Source organism: Rhinopithecus bieti, unplaced genomic scaffold, assembly GCF_001698545.2.
Source record: "Rhinopithecus bieti isolate Rb0 unplaced genomic scaffold, ASM169854v2 scaffold_32012, whole genome shotgun sequence".
NCBI lineage: Eukaryota > Metazoa > Chordata > Mammalia > Primates > Cercopithecidae > Rhinopithecus > Rhinopithecus bieti.
The window spans coordinates 4,846,530-4,863,824 of record NW_016814432.1 but is presented as its reverse complement, the minus strand read 5'-3'; the positions used below and the strand labels follow the sequence as shown (position 1 = coordinate 4,863,824).

The 17,295-nt window shown below is 34.3% G+C and overlaps 1 protein-coding gene across 1 annotated transcript in view; it reads left to right on the top strand.

Moving 5' to 3' along the window:
* The window catches only part of XRCC4 (X-ray repair cross complementing 4), a gene marked incomplete at its 5' end in the record, with an annotated part of 182,953 nt that overhangs the window by 67,220 nt on the left and 98,438 nt on the right, over window positions 1-17,295 (top strand). The window contains one exon of the mRNA XM_017850289.1: window positions 10,186-10,333. Coding sequence (XP_017705778.1) covers window positions 10,186-10,333 — 148 coding nt within the window. The remainder of the gene's footprint in view (window positions 1-10,185; window positions 10,334-17,295) is intronic.

The following is a 17,295-nucleotide window of genomic DNA, read 5'->3' as shown; positions in this document are numbered from 1 at the left end:
TAAATAAATAAATAAATAATTAAATAAAATTTTAAAAAATAAACATTGAAATGTTTTGTAGACATAGAACAATAAATATCTGATATAATCAACTTACTATTTTTTATGCTGCAGATACTTCTGGGGTCTGTGGTTTATCCTTAGTGGCCCACTCTGACTCTGACATTGAGAGTATTGGATTTCCAAAGATGACCTTTTGAGTTACCCCAATGTCAGTAGGTATCTGTCATTAAGTCTGACTTCTAGCTGTACTGGCTGAGAGAGGAGCCTGATATTTGGGAAAGTATATGTACACAGATTCAGACACGTACATTCTTAACTGTTTGGTGTTATGTTAATAATCAGTTTATTTGGTGATTGCTAATTCATAGATTACACCATTGACTTGTCTTGTAAGATGGTCGTCAGTTATTCAGGTTAGATTGTGAAAACTGAATAGCAACTGATTACAGATTTGAAAATGGGCATTTGATAAATGGCATGAAAAAATAGTGTTTGCTTGTTTGGTCAGATTAGAAATTAACTGCCTCAAGACAGGTCACTTTAAGATACTGCCTATTGAAGTATGGTGTGATAGACCTTATCTCAGCCTCTTTTCTTGATTATCTTTGTACTTGTCAGTAAGACATACTACAGAGGCACAAGATAGCCTGAGGCATTGGTTGGTTGTTTTCTCTTGGGAAAGGAAGAATATGTGTTTTGAAGTTTCAGATTCAGTTAGGGTTGTATTTTAAGGTTTGGATTTTGTGCTTTTTTCTCTTAATATTTTATATCTTTTGAAATGAAACAATGACTTATTGATTCTAAATATTTTATAAACACTTGTGAAATGAATAAATGGATAAAACAGCCAAAAGCAGTCATAGTAGACTGAGTACTCTGTGTTCATAATAGATGGTGGCTCTGTGACAATTGGAATATTTTGTATTAGGAAAACTGGTATTTATCTTACTTTTTTATGTCTGTGAAAAGATATAGTAGATAGCCTAAATGAATATTAATTTGGCCTTTGTTAACAACATACTATTTTAAAAATAATACCTTAATTATGATATTGGATATTTCTGATACTTTTTTATTAAAAAAGTTTGTAAATATTTTTTATTTACATTTTACATTGTACATTTTTATTTACTCTATTTTGTCATCTCAGAAATTATGGTTTATATACATTTTCTCAGCTGAAAAACTTAGAGATTCTGTAATATACCCAAGGTAAATGCAGACCTGGAGACCCAAACCCAGGCATTCTCACTCCATTTTACCCTACATCTCATCTGGAAGTTTATAAGTAAGTTTTTCATTAAAAAATAAGACGCACATTTGAAAATAAGAGATCCAGTCTTCATATTTCTCTTGTATAAAACTACTGAGTAATATGTTAGGGTTTAGCATGAGGCATGGGTTCCAGCTATAGGGTATTCATAATTTAATTGGAGAAACAAGAGATAAACATAAAAAGAGAGTAACAATATAAGATTGTATGTATAAGATGAGTGATTCAAACTGTAAGTCCTACAGAGACAGGAAAGATTTCTGTGGATTGGGACTACTAGACTAGGATGACTGGAATGAGTTGGGCTGTGCTAGAAGGAGGCACATAGATAAGCCAGTAAAGGAGTAGAGGACATTCAAAACAGGGGAAGTACAGAACAAAAATAAAGGTATTGTTACCTGGCAGCCCTTGGTATAGCTTACATATATGGTAGAAGATTTGTGGGAGGTGTGGTTACAAAGGCAGGTGAAGGTCACATTGTAGAAGGATTTGAATGCAGGGCTAAGATCTTAGGACTTTATTTTGTAGACAATGGGAAACCACTCATGGTTGGTTGGTTGGTTTGTCTGGACATGGCATTTGCAAATAGTGCACATTTTTTTTTTCATGGTCAAGACACCTGAAGATTAGAGCCTCCTTCCTTCTATAAGCTACATCGCCACAGCTGTGAATAACATGCTTCAGGACATTGAGGGGTGTGTGTGTGTGTGTGTGTGTGTGTGTGTGTGTGTGTATTTGAGGGGGCTAGAGATGGGCATATCTGTGTGGCAGGGAATGAGGAAGAGAGGTGGCAATCTTCATTCAAGTATTATAGACTCTTTCTGTGTGTCAAGCACACAGAAAGTATATATGATATGAAAAGAAAAACATCTATAAATATGAGATAATAGTGAGCACCTTATAAAAACAAATTATAAACCTGAAAAGTGATTTGTAAAAATACTCAGATTTAAAGATTTCTTGGTCAGAAGCTGAAGTTTACCAGGTAATTTAACTTAGGGGATTCAGCCAAATTCCTGGCAGCTTAGCCAACAGTGTCATTTCATTCCGACATTGAGAGTACCCAGGGAAGCTAACTCCCTGTCTTTCTCATGTCTGAACTACTGTTGCCAAGATCCTGCAGTTCGTCTGTCAGATGAGAAGAAGTGTGGCTTTTTGTGGAGCCACCTTTCACAATAACAGGGCTTGTGAAAAGAGTCCCCATTTTCGAGATGCAGTGAACCTAACAAGAACTTGAAATTCGTCCCACGGCTATACCAATCAGTATTCCAGCTGTAGTAGGTTAATTGGCAATGGTTTTTAGTTTTGTTTTGTTTTGTTTTGTTTTTTCTCCTTTTGTCTTCTTTAAAAAAAATAAATCCTGGAAATGGTGAAAGACACGTTTTCATGACCAAAAAAAAAATGATGACAATATTAAAAACAGAATTCTGGAGGTGGAATCTTAAGAAAAAAACCTCCCCAGTCAATATTGAATCCATACTTTTCTGCCTGAATTTGAAAACTTGCAAGCTGATTTAACTATCTCTCTGCCTTCTTACTCCTTCCATTTCTTTTCTGCTGCCCATATTTATCCTGTCTCATTTCCTGTACCTTTCATGCATGCTGTTACAAGACCACACTCCTCCTCATTACCCTTTGAACATTTGCCATTCTTTTCCAACTCTGTTCAAGTTCTCTCTCATATCTAAAATGAATACATATAACCTAATACACTTAATATGAATTGATTTTTTTAACAATGAGATACCAGACTTGAAAGTGAAAACTTGAATTATTGCACTTGAATGTATATATAAGGTGATGAATATTATAGACATTTTTGAACTCCTATCTGTGACCTCCTATTGATATAGTTCAGATCCCTTCTGCTATATATGAAATAGCATTGCTCATTTGGACACCCACAGTCATTGTTCAAGGGAGCTAATGTCAGAACAGAATTGTAGTGTTTAGCGTCAAGACCAAAGACAATGAAAAGACCAAACATTATCACAATTGGAGGAAAAAGGCAGGATGAGTTGAAATTTGAAAAATGTAGGCCAGGCGCGGGGACTCACACCTGTAATCCCAGCACTTTGGGAGGCCGACGTGGGTGGATCACTTGAGCTCAGTAGTTCAAGACCAGCCTGGCCAACATGATGAAACCCTGTCTCTACTAAAAATACAAAAATTAGCCAGGCATGGCGGCAGACTCCTGTAATCCCAGCTACTTGGGAGGCTGAGGCAGGAGAATTGTTTGAACCCGGGAGGCGGAGGTTGCAGTGAGCCAAGATCATACCATTGCACTCCAGCCTGGGCGAAAAAAGTAAAACTCCATCTCAAAAAAATAAATAAATAAATAAGAAAAGAAAATAAATTTGAAAAATGTTCGAGATGAGCAATATAATACTTAGGTGCCAAGTATTGGAGTAGTGCCTTTTTATCCTGGTTTCAGGGTGAAGAGAGAAGGATAGAATGGATTGGTTTTGCCTTTTTTTAAAGGCTAGATAGATATTGAAACTTCATTGTAAAGAAATATTTGAAGTAAGAGCATCTATTACAATATGGTTTGCTATTACATTTATGTGAAAAACTGAGGGGAACACTGTTCCCATGGTGCAAACACAAACCAAAAAAGATGTATTCCATTTAAACTGTAACTAAGCTTATACAGCTAGCCGTTTTTCTTCATGCCGATTTTATAGAAAGGTTACAGTGTAATTATCAAGAGGAATGGATCTTAATGTGGTGAACTGGCCGGAATTACTTGGTCACCCACAACTTCAGTTTATTTGTGGTATAATAATGATAGTCACCAAGAAGTTTGAAGTATGAGAACATTAGATACTTCTCCCACAATTTTGTTTCAAGGCAATTAATAAAAGTCTCAAATTAAATTTTGTCACACATACAATTATTAGCTAAATATTTACTTGCAAGTAAGCACAAAATAATTCATGAACTTGTCCTATAAGTTTGAAAAAAAATTGCAAGCTCTCTGTCCTTTTAGTTTTCCCAGTCACCACCTCATAGAAAATGTTCATTTTGACGAATAAAAGATGCCTGAACAACCACAGTTGTTCAGGGTTCATAGCTGGACACAGAACCATTTAAAAATTTAACGGAAGATTATCTCTAAGTGTAAATAGGCCTCGTGAGATTTTTACACCTTGTCTGTAAAATGATGGGCAGTATTTCTAATATATTTTAGCCAGTCTGTATAACACTAGTACTTTTAATTCACTCATGAAAATCCATATGCAATGTTCATCAAGTTAGTTTACATGCTTTGTTTTTATCAATAGGCATACATTTTGTCGTTCAGTATACTTGTTAGTAAATCATCAGTTATTGATTGAAATATGAATAACAAAAGGACCTGGAGTGACTCCCTTAGGAGTACAGATTTCTGATCCCATCAGCCTGCTCCTGGCTGGTGCATTCCTGATTAGATGCTAGAAACATCTTGGTTATAGTCCACCCTCACTAACTTACCTTTAGTAACGTTGGATTTTAAAGTAAGTTGCAGACATTGTAACACATGATGTAATCTCTTCCCACATACGGTATCCTTTTTGGTTGCCAATTTGTAAGACATCATTTGGAGTTCTGAAATGAATGGCAAAACTTTTCACTAATTTCATTTTTTAAATTTGCCTTGTATTTTAATTTAAACTTAATATTCTTTTTTCCTAGATATCTGCTGTGACATTAATTATAATCTTTATCCAGTTTATACATCTGTAATTGAAATGTCCTCTAGCTCTAAGAGTTTTGCTAGTTTTGTTCATAGACAAGCATATACTTGTACTTTCATTAGTCATCTCTTAGCTTAATAGCATTGGGAAATCTTTCAGCTTGAATGTGTTTAAAAAAAAAAAAACACTTCCTTTTAATTTACCCTTATCTATTCCCAATACATTTTTAGAGGCTAATAAAAAAAATGTCCTAAAACTTAAACAGCTTTGGAAAGTAAACTATGCCTTGATGGGCTTTCACTTAATATTTGATCAAAGAATAATTTACCCACTAGGGAAAAATATTTTTTAATTGTCCTAATGACAAAATATAAGAACAAAGGCTGTGTGATTTGGGAAAGTCACTTAACCTCTCTGAAGCCTTGTTTTCCTTAAAAATAAAATGAGGATAGTAATAATAAGTACTTTATGAAGTAATTTTAAGGATTAACAAGGTAATACATGGAAAACCCATAGCAAAGGGCCCAAAACATAAGATCTGGAAATTAATAGTTATAACAGAAAAAAAAAAAAGAGAGAAATTTCAGTAGAATGTTCAACAGTGTCCATGTTGTCTCAGAGAGATCAACTAAAGCATGAACTACACAGAGTGAGAACTCAACATGCAAGCTTTTCTGCCAGAATGTAGTATGTGTGTACCTGAAAAACCACTCATTCTACAAAATTACATAGTAAAAATAACGGGCTTAAGGGAGAAAAAATTAAGCTTTGGGCACACTATTCAAAATCGACTCAGTTTCTCCCATTCGGTAGCAATTTACCCATCTGACAAAGGGCTGGTATCCAGAATCTATACTGAACTTAAACAAATTTACAGGAAAAAAATAAAAAAACCCATCAAAAAGTGGCCAAAGGATATGAACAGACACTTCTCAAAACAAGACATTTATGTGGCCAACAGACATATGAGAAAAAGCTCATCATCACTCGCCATCAAAGAAATACAAATCAAAACCACAGTGAGATACCATCTCACGCAAGTTAGAATGGCGATCATTAAAAAGTCAGCAAACAACAGATGCTGGAGAGTATGTGGAGAAATAGGAATGCTTTTACACTGTTGGTGGGAGTGTAACTTAGTTCAATCATTGTGGAAGACAGTGTGGTGATTCCTTAAGGATCTAGAACCAGAAATAGCATTTGACCCAGCAATCCCATTATTGGGTATATCCCCAAAGGATTATAAATCACTCTGCTATAAAGAAACATGCACACATATGTTTATTGCAGCTCTGCTTACAATAGCAAAGACTTGGAACTAACCCAAATACCCATCAGTGATAGACTGGATAAAGAAAATGTGTCACATATTACACCGTGGAATACTAAGCAGCCATAAAAAAGGATGAGTTCATGTCCTTTGCAGGGACATGGATGAAGCTAAAAACCATCATTCTCAGCAAACTAACACAGGAACAGAAAAGCAAACACTGCATGTTCTCACTTATAAGTGGGAGTTGAACAGTGAGAACACATGGACACAGGAATGGGAACATCACACACCAGGGCCTGTCAGTGGGTGAGGGGCAAGGGGCGGGATAGCATTAGGAGAAATACCTAATATNGAGAGTATGTGGAGAAATAGGAATGCTTTTACACTGTTGGTGGGAGTGTAACTTAGTTCAATCATTGTGGAAGACAGTGTGGTGATTCCTTAAGGATCTAGAACCAGAAATAGCATTTGACCCAGCAATCCCATTATTGGGTATATCCCCAAAGGATTATAAATCACTCTGCTATAAAGAAACATGCACACATATGTTTATTGCAGCTCTGCTTACAATAGCAAAGACTTGGAACTAACCCAAATACCCATCAGTTATAGACTGGACAAAGAAAATGTGTCACATATTACACCGTGGAATACTAAGCAGCCATAAAAAAGGATGAGTTCATGTCCTTTGCGGGGACATGGGTGACGCTGAAAACCATCATTCTCAGCAAACACAGGAACAGAAAACCAAACACTGCATGTTCTCACTTATAAGTGGGAGTTGAACAGTGAGAACACATGGACACAGGAATGGGAACATCACACACCAGGGCCTGTCAGTGGGTGAGGGGCAAGGGGCGGGATAGCATTAGGAGAAATACCTAATATAGATGCCGGGTTGATGGGTGCAGCAAACCACCATGGCACATGTATACGTATGTAACAAACCTGCACGTTCTGCACATGTATCTCAGAACTTAAAATATAATAATAATAAAAAAATCAACGCAGTTTTGTCATTGTTGCTATGATTTCTAGTTACAATCCTAATAAAAGTACTAGCTCCATTAAATCTCCAAGAACACTTTCACCCAGTATCAAAGATCATTTTGATCGAATTATTCCATGTCTACAATATACATGATGTTTTTGTTGGTAGTAAAGTATCATATGCCATCTAACTGATTCAACGAATCTGCATAAAGATTTGAAAGAATAGTTTTGCTATATTTTAATTGTCACCTTATGTCAATGCTAAAACAGCAAGTTAATACTTTACTCACAAATGGTATGGATGTGCATAATTTTGTTGGGTCACATTCTCATCTCATTTTATTTTAGCTGCTCTAAGTAAAGATGATTCCATTATTTCAAGTCTTGATGTCACTGATATTGCGCCAAGTAGAAAAGGAGACAGCGAATGCAAAAAAATCTTGGGACAGAACCTAAAATGGCTCCTCAGGAGCATCAGCTTCAAGAAAAGGAAAAGTAAGTCATTTTATTCTTTGCCAAGAAGTGAGGTGACATTTTGAAAATCTTACATATGATCTTAAAATTATATTTTCATTTTGAACTTATTTAAAGTTATTTTAAGAAAATGTGATTTTGAGTTGTAAAATATTTGAATCAATATATTGTTTCTGGTATTTGGTTAATTTCTATTCATATTTAAAGCTGAAATGCTGAAAATGTAAGCAAAATTTTTTTCTCATGGTTTTATAGATTAATTAGAAACAGCATGTAGGATACTAAAATATTAGAATCCAACTAGTGTTCAATAAAGTGTTTCAATCTAATTTACTGCTTAAAAGAGACCCATATAGCATTCAAATTAACCATTTAATTTGGTTATGCCTGGCATTTTTTTCAAGTAAAATGTCTCTTTCTCTTCATCTGTTTATTTCTATCAAGTTTTGGCATTGTATATTCTCCCTGTTTTCACTCTTTGGTTCTGATTACCCTGCATCAGCCTATATTTCAATTTAGGTGTGATGAGTTGCAAAGTTGAAACACTTAATATTTCATTACAGCAAAACAATGAGCATTTATAAAGAATATTATCATTTGGGTGTGTGTATATATGCTCTGAGAATTTATTTTTTCTAAAGTTTTGTTAATTCAGTAAGTAGTTATCGAATGATGATGCTGTGACAGATGATTTTATAGTTCAGTGATTTTCACAGTATGGAATGAGGGTACCTGGGGTTTTCCAGTGGCCCTTTCTAGGTGTCCATAAGGTCATCCCTTCTTAAATTCCATACCTGTGGGAGGCTGGATTTTCTTATATCCTTCAATTAAAATAACATTTCACAGCTGACAATGCAGAAGCTAGTGAAAATCCAACTTTTCCATCAAACCAACTATCAGACAGATTTGAAAAGTATAAAACAAAGCCCTCATAACATTTTTTTCTGGAAAATATGTTTCATAAATAATGTATTATTCATATTATCATATTCTGGATTTGTGTTATTTTCAAATGAAATAATGAATCTGTTTAAATTTTCTCAGGTTTAATTTTCAATATGGCAAATAGTCCACCTAAACTAAAATGTGGAGTCAAAACTCTTGAGACCCTCAAAATTTTTTAAAGTATAAAGGGTTCCTGAGACCAAAAGCTTTAAAATTCTGTTATAGATAATAGGGATGCAAAGAAGCACAATTCATGCCATCAGGAAACTGGCAGCCTAGTGGGAACATGTTTTAGTTTCTAGCATATAAATGTTGTATAGTGGGATTATTTTGTCTATCACTGTGTTTTATTCTCTCCACAATTGGCCTGATCTACATGTACTTAAAATGCTATCTCTATACTATGCTGGGTCCCTAATGTCTTTAGACAATATATGCAAAACCCATAATGCACTAAATTATTTCTGGTTTGTGCTTATCATTTGAATTTATTCATAGCTTATAACCCCTTGATAGAGCTCATGGAGTTCAAGGCATGGTGTGATCTGTTTTATATAGGGAACCAAAATATTTTCAATTTACACACATTGAAATAGCCAAACTATTCCTATGGATTAATATGGGAAAGAATAAAATTATAAGCAGTTTGAAACATTCCAGAAACTAACTACTTCATTCAGTCAATTAGTAGACAAGTGAGTAATGAGTTGAAATTGAATTATGTGCCAGGCATAATATTGATCATGCTGAGGATCCCAGACAGTAGAAAATAGACACAGCTCCTGTCCTCATGGCACTTTCAGTCCAATTGTTTTGTCTGATAATGACTTCATGGTTTGAGGGAAGAAGGAAACATTGGTTTTATGTGGGAGAGCTGCATCTTAGATCTTTCCACTCTATGTGTGAACCAAAGGTAAGGTTTTGAGGTTGCTAACATTTTCTGAGTAAACTGTGTTGCTTAAGTGGGTTTCTGATATGCATGATACAGAGATGAAAGAAGTTAAGCTCTGAATCAAGACTAAATATTTTAGTTAGCTTTTAATAAAGGTAATGTGTTTGTTTCTCCAAACATACAGACAGCTAATATTATGTTCCTTTTCTTTTCCATGTTTAGGTGATTGTGTCAATGTTTATGTTGTATATTTTCACCATTTTAAAAGTTGACAAAGTTGATGTAAACCATAACAGCTTTTGGGAATGGTCTGCTAATTATATCCTTGTAGGCCCTTTAGGCAGACTGCCCCTGAGTAGAAATGAAAACACCTGTTAGATGTCAGGGAGCATTTTAAAGATTAAGAGAAATTTAGTTTAGCATGTATCAGTCAGATGTTGAGTGGTTGATACCCTACTGTATAATGCCTCCTCTTTTGCTCAAATAAAACAAAATGTTAAATTTTGTATTTTTTTCTTATTTTTTATATTATAGGATTTTTTTTCCATTTTGAATACAGGAGACTGAAATTTTATGGCTNGTTAATACTTTACTCACAAATGGTATGGATGTGCATAATTTTGTTGGGTCACATTCTCATCTCATTTTATTTTAGCTGCTCTAAGTAAAGATGATTCCATTATTTCAAGTCTTGATGTCACTGATATTGCGCCAAGTAGAAAAAGGAGACAGCGAATGCAAAAAAATCTTGGGACAGAACCTAAAATGGCTCCTCAGGAGCATCAGCTTCAAGAAAAGGAAAAGTAAGTCATTTTATTCTTTGCCAAGAAGTGAGGTGACATTTTTGAAAATCTTACATATGATCTTAAAAATTATATTTTCATTTTGAACTTATTTAAAGTTATTTTTAAGAAAATGTGATTTTTGAGTTGTAAAATATTTGAATCAATATATTGTTTCTGGTATTTGGTTAATTTCTATTCATATTTAAAGCTGAAATGCTGAAAATGTAAGCAAAAATTTTTTTCTCATGGTTTTTATAGATTAATTAGAAACAGCATGTAGGATACTAAAAATATTAGAATCCAACTAGTGTTCAATAAAGTGTTTCAATCTAATTTACTGCTTAAAAGAGACCCATATAGCATTCAAATTAACCATTTAATTTGGTTATGCCTGGCATTTTTTTCAAGTAAAATGTCTCTTTCTCTTCATCTGTTTATTTCTATCAAGTTTTGGCATTGTATATTCTCCCTGTTTTTCACTCTTTGGTTCTGATTACCCTGCATCAGCCTATATTTCAATTTAGGTGTGATGAGTTGCAAAGTTGAAACACTTAATATTTCATTACAGCAAAACAATGAGCATTTATAAAGAATATTATCATTTGGGTGTGTGTATATATGCTCTGAGAATTTATTTTTTCTAAAGTTTTTGTTAATTCAGTAAGTAGTTATCGAATGATGATGCTGTGACAGATGATTTTATAGTTCAGTGATTTTCACAGTATGGAATGAGGGTACCTGGGGTTTTCCAGTGGCCCTTTCTAGGTGTCCATAAGGTCATCCCTTCTTAAATTCCATACCTGTGGGAGGCTGGATTTTCTTATATCCTTCAATTAAAATAACATTTCACAGCTGACAATGCAGAAGCTAGTGAAAATCCAACTTTTCCATCAAACCAACTATCAGACAGATTTGAAAAGTATAAAACAAAGCCCTCATAACATTTTTTTCTGGAAAATATGTTTCATAAATAATGTATTATTCATATTATCATATTCTGGATTTGTGTTATTTTCAAATGAAATAATGAATCTGTTTAAATTTTCTCAGGTTTAATTTTCAATATGGCAAATAGTCCACCTAAACTAAAATGTGGAGTCAAAACTCTTGAGACCCTCAAAAATTTTTTAAAGTATAAAGGGTTCCTGAGACCAAAAAGCTTTAAAATTCTGTTATAGATAATAGGGATGCAAAGAAGCACAATTCATGCCATCAGGAAACTGGCAGCCTAGTGGGAACATGTTTTAGTTTCTAGCATATAAATGTTGTATAGTGGGATTATTTTGTCTATCACTGTGTTTTTATTCTCTCCACAATTGGCCTGATCTACATGTACTTAAAAATGCTATCTCTATACTATGCTGGGTCCCTAATGTCTTTAGACAATATATGCAAAAACCCATAATGCACTAAATTATTTCTGGTTTGTGCTTATCATTTGAATTTATTCATAGCTTATAACCCCTTGATAGAGCTCATGGAGTTCAAGGCATGGTGTGATCTGTTTTATATAGGGAACCAAAAATATTTTCAATTTACACACATTGAAATAGCCAAACTATTCCTATGGATTAATATGGGAAAGAATAAAATTATAAGCAGTTTGAAACATTCCAGAAACTAACTACTTCATTCAGTCAATTAGTAGACAAGTGAGTAATGAGTTGAAATTGAATTATGTGCCAGGCATAATATTGATCATGCTGAGGATCCCAGACAGTAGAAAATAGACACAGCTCCTGTCCTCATGGCACTTTCAGTCCAATTGTTTTGTCTGATAATGACTTCATGGTTTGAGGGAAGAAGGAAACATTGGTTTTATGTGGGAGAGCTGCATCTTAGATCTTTCCACTCTATGTGTGAACCAAAGGTAAGGTTTTGAGGTTGCTAACATTTTCTGAGTAAACTGTGTTGCTTAAGTGGGTTTCTGATATGCATGATACAGAGATGAAAGAAGTTAAGCTCTGAATCAAGACTAAATATTTTTAGTTAGCTTTTTAATAAAGGTAATGTGTTTGTTTCTCCAAACATACAGACAGCTAATATTATGTTCCTTTTCTTTTCCATGTTTAGGTGATTGTGTCAATGTTTATGTTGTATATTTTCACCATTTTAAAAGTTGACAAAGTTGATGTAAACCATAACAGCTTTTGGGAATGGTCTGCTAATTATATCCTTGTAGGCCCTTTAGGCAGACTGCCCCTGAGTAGAAATGAAAAACACCTGTTAGATGTCAGGGAGCATTTTAAAGATTAAGAGAAATTTAGTTTAGCATGTATCAGTCAGATGTTGAGTGGTTGATACCCTACTGTATAATGCCTCCTCTTTTGCTCAAATAAAACAAAATGTTAAATTTTGTATTTTTTTCTTATTTTTTATATTATAGGATTTTTTTTCCATTTTGAATACAGGAGACTGAAATTTTATGGCTCTTAAAATTTTTAAATACTAGTTGTACTTTCCCAATTTTTTTTAATTAAGAAAAAGAAGCTTCTATAAAACAAAAGCAAAAATAAGCCTTAGCTCTTAAAAAAAAAACCTCAGAGTAAGACATTCTTGATTACTAATGACTAGCCCTTATTTTATGTTTTAAAATTAAAACTGCTACATGTTTTCCTGCCTTCCTCAAGCATGATTTTTTTCTCTGACAGCTTGTCATCAAAAACATAAACATCAATTAGGTTCATGTATTCTATCTGTAGACTCACAAATAAACGCAGATGTGGTTAGTTTACTACTTATGGGTGAAAATACATCAGTCCCTACCTCTAAACTTCAGTTTTCTAAGCCCTTCTGATTGCATGACCTTCAGTCCCTTCCAACATTCCCACCAGACATCTTACATGTGATTCCACCATTTAGCTTCTCTACCTCTGCACCTCCAGAACAAAGGAACAAAAGTAGGGGAAGGAGTGGTCATAAGTAGTATGGCTTAAATATCTTGTATGTGTGGGTGTGTGTACAACACTTTGTGCAAGTCATTTTACCTTTCCAAGGTTCAGTTTTCTCATCTAAAAATGAAAGAATTATACTAGATGATCTGTAAGATCCCTCTCAATATTTATAAATCTATTATGTATTTAACAGTTCACGGCTTTCAAAACATGAATATGATTTAGCAATAAAATACTTCCATATTTATTAACTATTATTGATTAAAATTCATGAAGCAATTAAAAATATGAAATATCCATGAGAAAAGCATTTTTTAAATTTAACTGTTTATAGGTATTTTACAATGTAACATTTTAAGTACTTTATAAATACCATAGGGTTATTTTGCATTCTGAGAAAACTAAATACTTATCTATAAAACAAAATCATAATAATTTTTACATTTAGTTGAACATTTATTGCGACCCTAAGTCATTGTTATAGTGACAAGGTATAGAAGGAGAGAGAGATATAAAAATAAATCAGAATTTTGATAAGTGCTGTATATATTATCTCTCATTTAAATCTCACACAAACCCTACAAGATAGGTATTAATTTATCCTTCTTACAGATGAAAAGCAACCAAGGTTCATAAAGATGTAGTTCTTTTGCCAGAGCAGCACAGCCAGTGTTTTATTCCAGAGTTTGTGCCTGGTTCACTTACTCAACTGGGTTTATAATCTTTTCAGAGACAAAGATATACACAAATAATTTTGTGCAAAGCAAGGGGAGTACATTAGTCATAAAGTTCTAAATTGAAATCTTTGGAATTGTGTTCCAGATTTGTAAGTGCATTATTATATGTGGGAATGGATTTGGGGCATGTTAGTTTATCTGAGAACCACTTTTTTGAGGGGTGGGGAAGCTTTCCTTTTATTTTGACTCAATATACAGAGAGAAATGACTTTAGTTAATACCTGAAAGACTCTGCAAAGTTTTTAGAGATTTCAGAACAAATATAAATAGCTGTAAAAGGAATACAGATATAAAATAAATATAAATTATTAAATTCACAGAGCTTTATAATGAATTTTTTATTAATCTTGTATACTTTCAAAGTATCTGAACAAACCATGTCTATCAAATATAAAAGAAAATGTGTGGTAAAGTTGCTTTTACCAATAAAAATACTAAATAGTGAAATATAAAAAATAGTTTTCACAAGAAAATGTGTTTGAAAACTACTGTAGAAATATTTAACCACATTCTGGAAAATATTAACGTATATTTATGTCATATTAAAGATGGAGAAGTGAGGCTGGGCGCGGTGGCCCACGCCTGTAATCCCAGCACTTTGGGAGGCCTAGGCAGGTGGATCACAAGGTCAGGAGATTGAGACCTTCCTGGCTAACACGGTGAAACCCTGTCTCTACTAAAATACAAAATTTAGCTGGGCGTGGTGGCGGGCGCCTGTAGTCCCAGCTACTTGGGAGGCTGAGGCAGGAGAGTGGCATGAACCCGGGAGGCGGAGCTTGCAGTGAGCCAAGATCGTGCCACTGCACTCCAGCCTGGGCGACAGAAGGAGACTCCGTCTCAAAAAAAAAAAAAAACAAAAAAAACAAAACATAATGATGGAGAAGGGAGCTCAAGACTTGTGTAAGTATATTTGTTTTTGAGAATAAATATGCCTAAATTTTCAGGAATTAAGTTTAAGTAAAAGAGTGAAATGACATAGTGATGACTCAGGTCTATTTTTTTCATTGGGATCCTTCCTTAGCTCCTCTCTATGGTGTAAAAGACAATAGGTTTTAGCTTTTCCTCAAAACAGATGTAAAGTAGCAGCAAAGCAAAGGTGACCTCTCAGAGTGTTTGGGCTTTAAAACAAAATTTAATGAGTTGGTAGAAACATGAATAGTGAGCTACTAAATATTGTTCATACAGGAAAAATTAGCACATTAATTGGGTTTTTTAAATAAATTGTGAAAGCTATCCTACAGATAATTTCTCAACAGATGGTCAAATGTTATCATTGGGCGATCTGACATATAAAGTAAAATGTTATCCTTATATGAAAGTAATGTTTCTTCAACCATGTAAGAAAAAAATATTAAGAAAATTAGTAAGTTGAAATGCATTGTAATAGTCACAGTTTTATAACTGAATATTCCTATGTGGTTTGGAAGTTCTCTTAAAAAATGCCACTTCTGGCCGGTTGCGGTGGCTCAAGCCTGTAATCCCAGCACTTTGGGAGGCGGAGACGGGCGGATCATGAGGTCAGAAGATCAAGACCATCCTGGCTAACACGGTGAAACCCCGTCTCTACTAAAAAATACAAAAACTAGCCGGGTGAGGTGGCGGGCGCCTGTAGTCCCAGCTACTTGGGAGGCTGAGGCAGGAGAATGGCGTAAAACCCGGGAGGCGGAGCTTGCAGTGAGCTGAGATCCGGCCACTGCACTCCAGCCTGGGCGACAGAGCGAGACTCCATCTCAAAAAAAAAAAAAAAAAAAAAAATGCCACTTCTAATGTCTTAAAACCATTTTGTAACCTGAGATAGATGTATTCTCTAAACCTGTAAGTGTTGCTCTAAAAAATAATGATACCATCTTAAGTGGAAGCTATGCAAATATTGACCCTATTCTGTTAAGTAATGTCACAAACTTATTGCGCACAGAAATTAAGTATTTATTGAACGTCACACAGCTAGTGATTTTAATTTAAACAATTTTTCAGTGGATTAATGAACGACACTTTTCAGTGTTTCTAAAAGAGAAATAGAGACTGTCTTTACATGGATGAGCTATTTTAAATTGCCAAATTTAGCCTTAAAACCAGTTTAATTATCACTATAGTGTAATTATCATCTTACAAATTAAACTGTTCAGCATTAACCAGCCACTACCATTTATAAAACTCTTTGAATATATGGTGTTCATCTTCAGTTTACTGTGCTAAAGAAAATATCACCTGCTTATAAAACTCTCTAAAAGTACATGAAATATACATTCTAAGTACATTCTATAGAAACAATTAGTGGCTGTTTTCAAGAGTTTTGAAATTCTGAGTCCTTAAAGAATTTGTATGGGAACAAAGATTTTCTACCACACTCATCTTTCTTCTGTTCTTAGCCATGTTTAACTAGAAAAGATTAACTGAGAATAAATTATTACACAATTTTACTTCTTTTAGTGATAAAGAAAAGATTCCACAGAAAGTTTTGATTTTATAGTTCATGTCACCACAGTGTAATAACTAGTATATCTCATTAAATTCATCTAGGAAGTCTGGCTTCGTTCATTATTTTCAATTATAAACTTATGCAGGATTTCTAATACTTTTGGCAGTCCCTCACAATGTTATTTCCTCTGTAATTCCTGTGATAACCTCTAAGTTGTGTTTGCATTGTAGGCCTACCACATGATTTCACATTGACTAAGGAAATCAACAGTAGACACTTTTTGTTGAGAACCACAGAATTCTGACTATGGGTTCTCTCCCACTGCTAAGCAAACTATACACACTCCCTGATATTATATAATTTATTCTGTATGAGAGAAAACAAGCATTAATCATATCATTACGTAGCTATACAATCATAAACTTTGGAAGGAATTCAGGATTTAGGGGAAACAGCAAAAAGGATATTGCTTGAAGAATCACCATTTGAGCAATATCTGAAGGATAAAGAGGAGTGAAAGGGTACAGTAGGGAGTAGAGAGCAGCGTTCAGACAGAGGAAGCAGCCTGTGAACCTGTGCCCAGGTGGAATGTGTGAGTGTGATAAGAGTGGACGGAGCACAGAAGAGAGGGCCTGAGATGAGGCTGAGGGGTACTGGGAGGCTAAACCAAGCAGGTTGTGTGGTCCATGTTGAGAATTCAGCTGTTCCTCAGGGACAGGAGAGCATTCCAGTTTCTCACAATGCAGAAAACTTTTCTTCTATTTTTCCTACCTTTTGATACTGCTTTTTAATTCTTGTTAAGAGTTATCAGATTGACTAGAAAACACTGATGTTTTGGTTAGTATTGCATCTTTTTAGATGTCAAAATTTAAAATGATCTAATGCTATTGTACTTAGTTTCTTTCTCTTTTTTTTTTTTTTTTTTTTTTT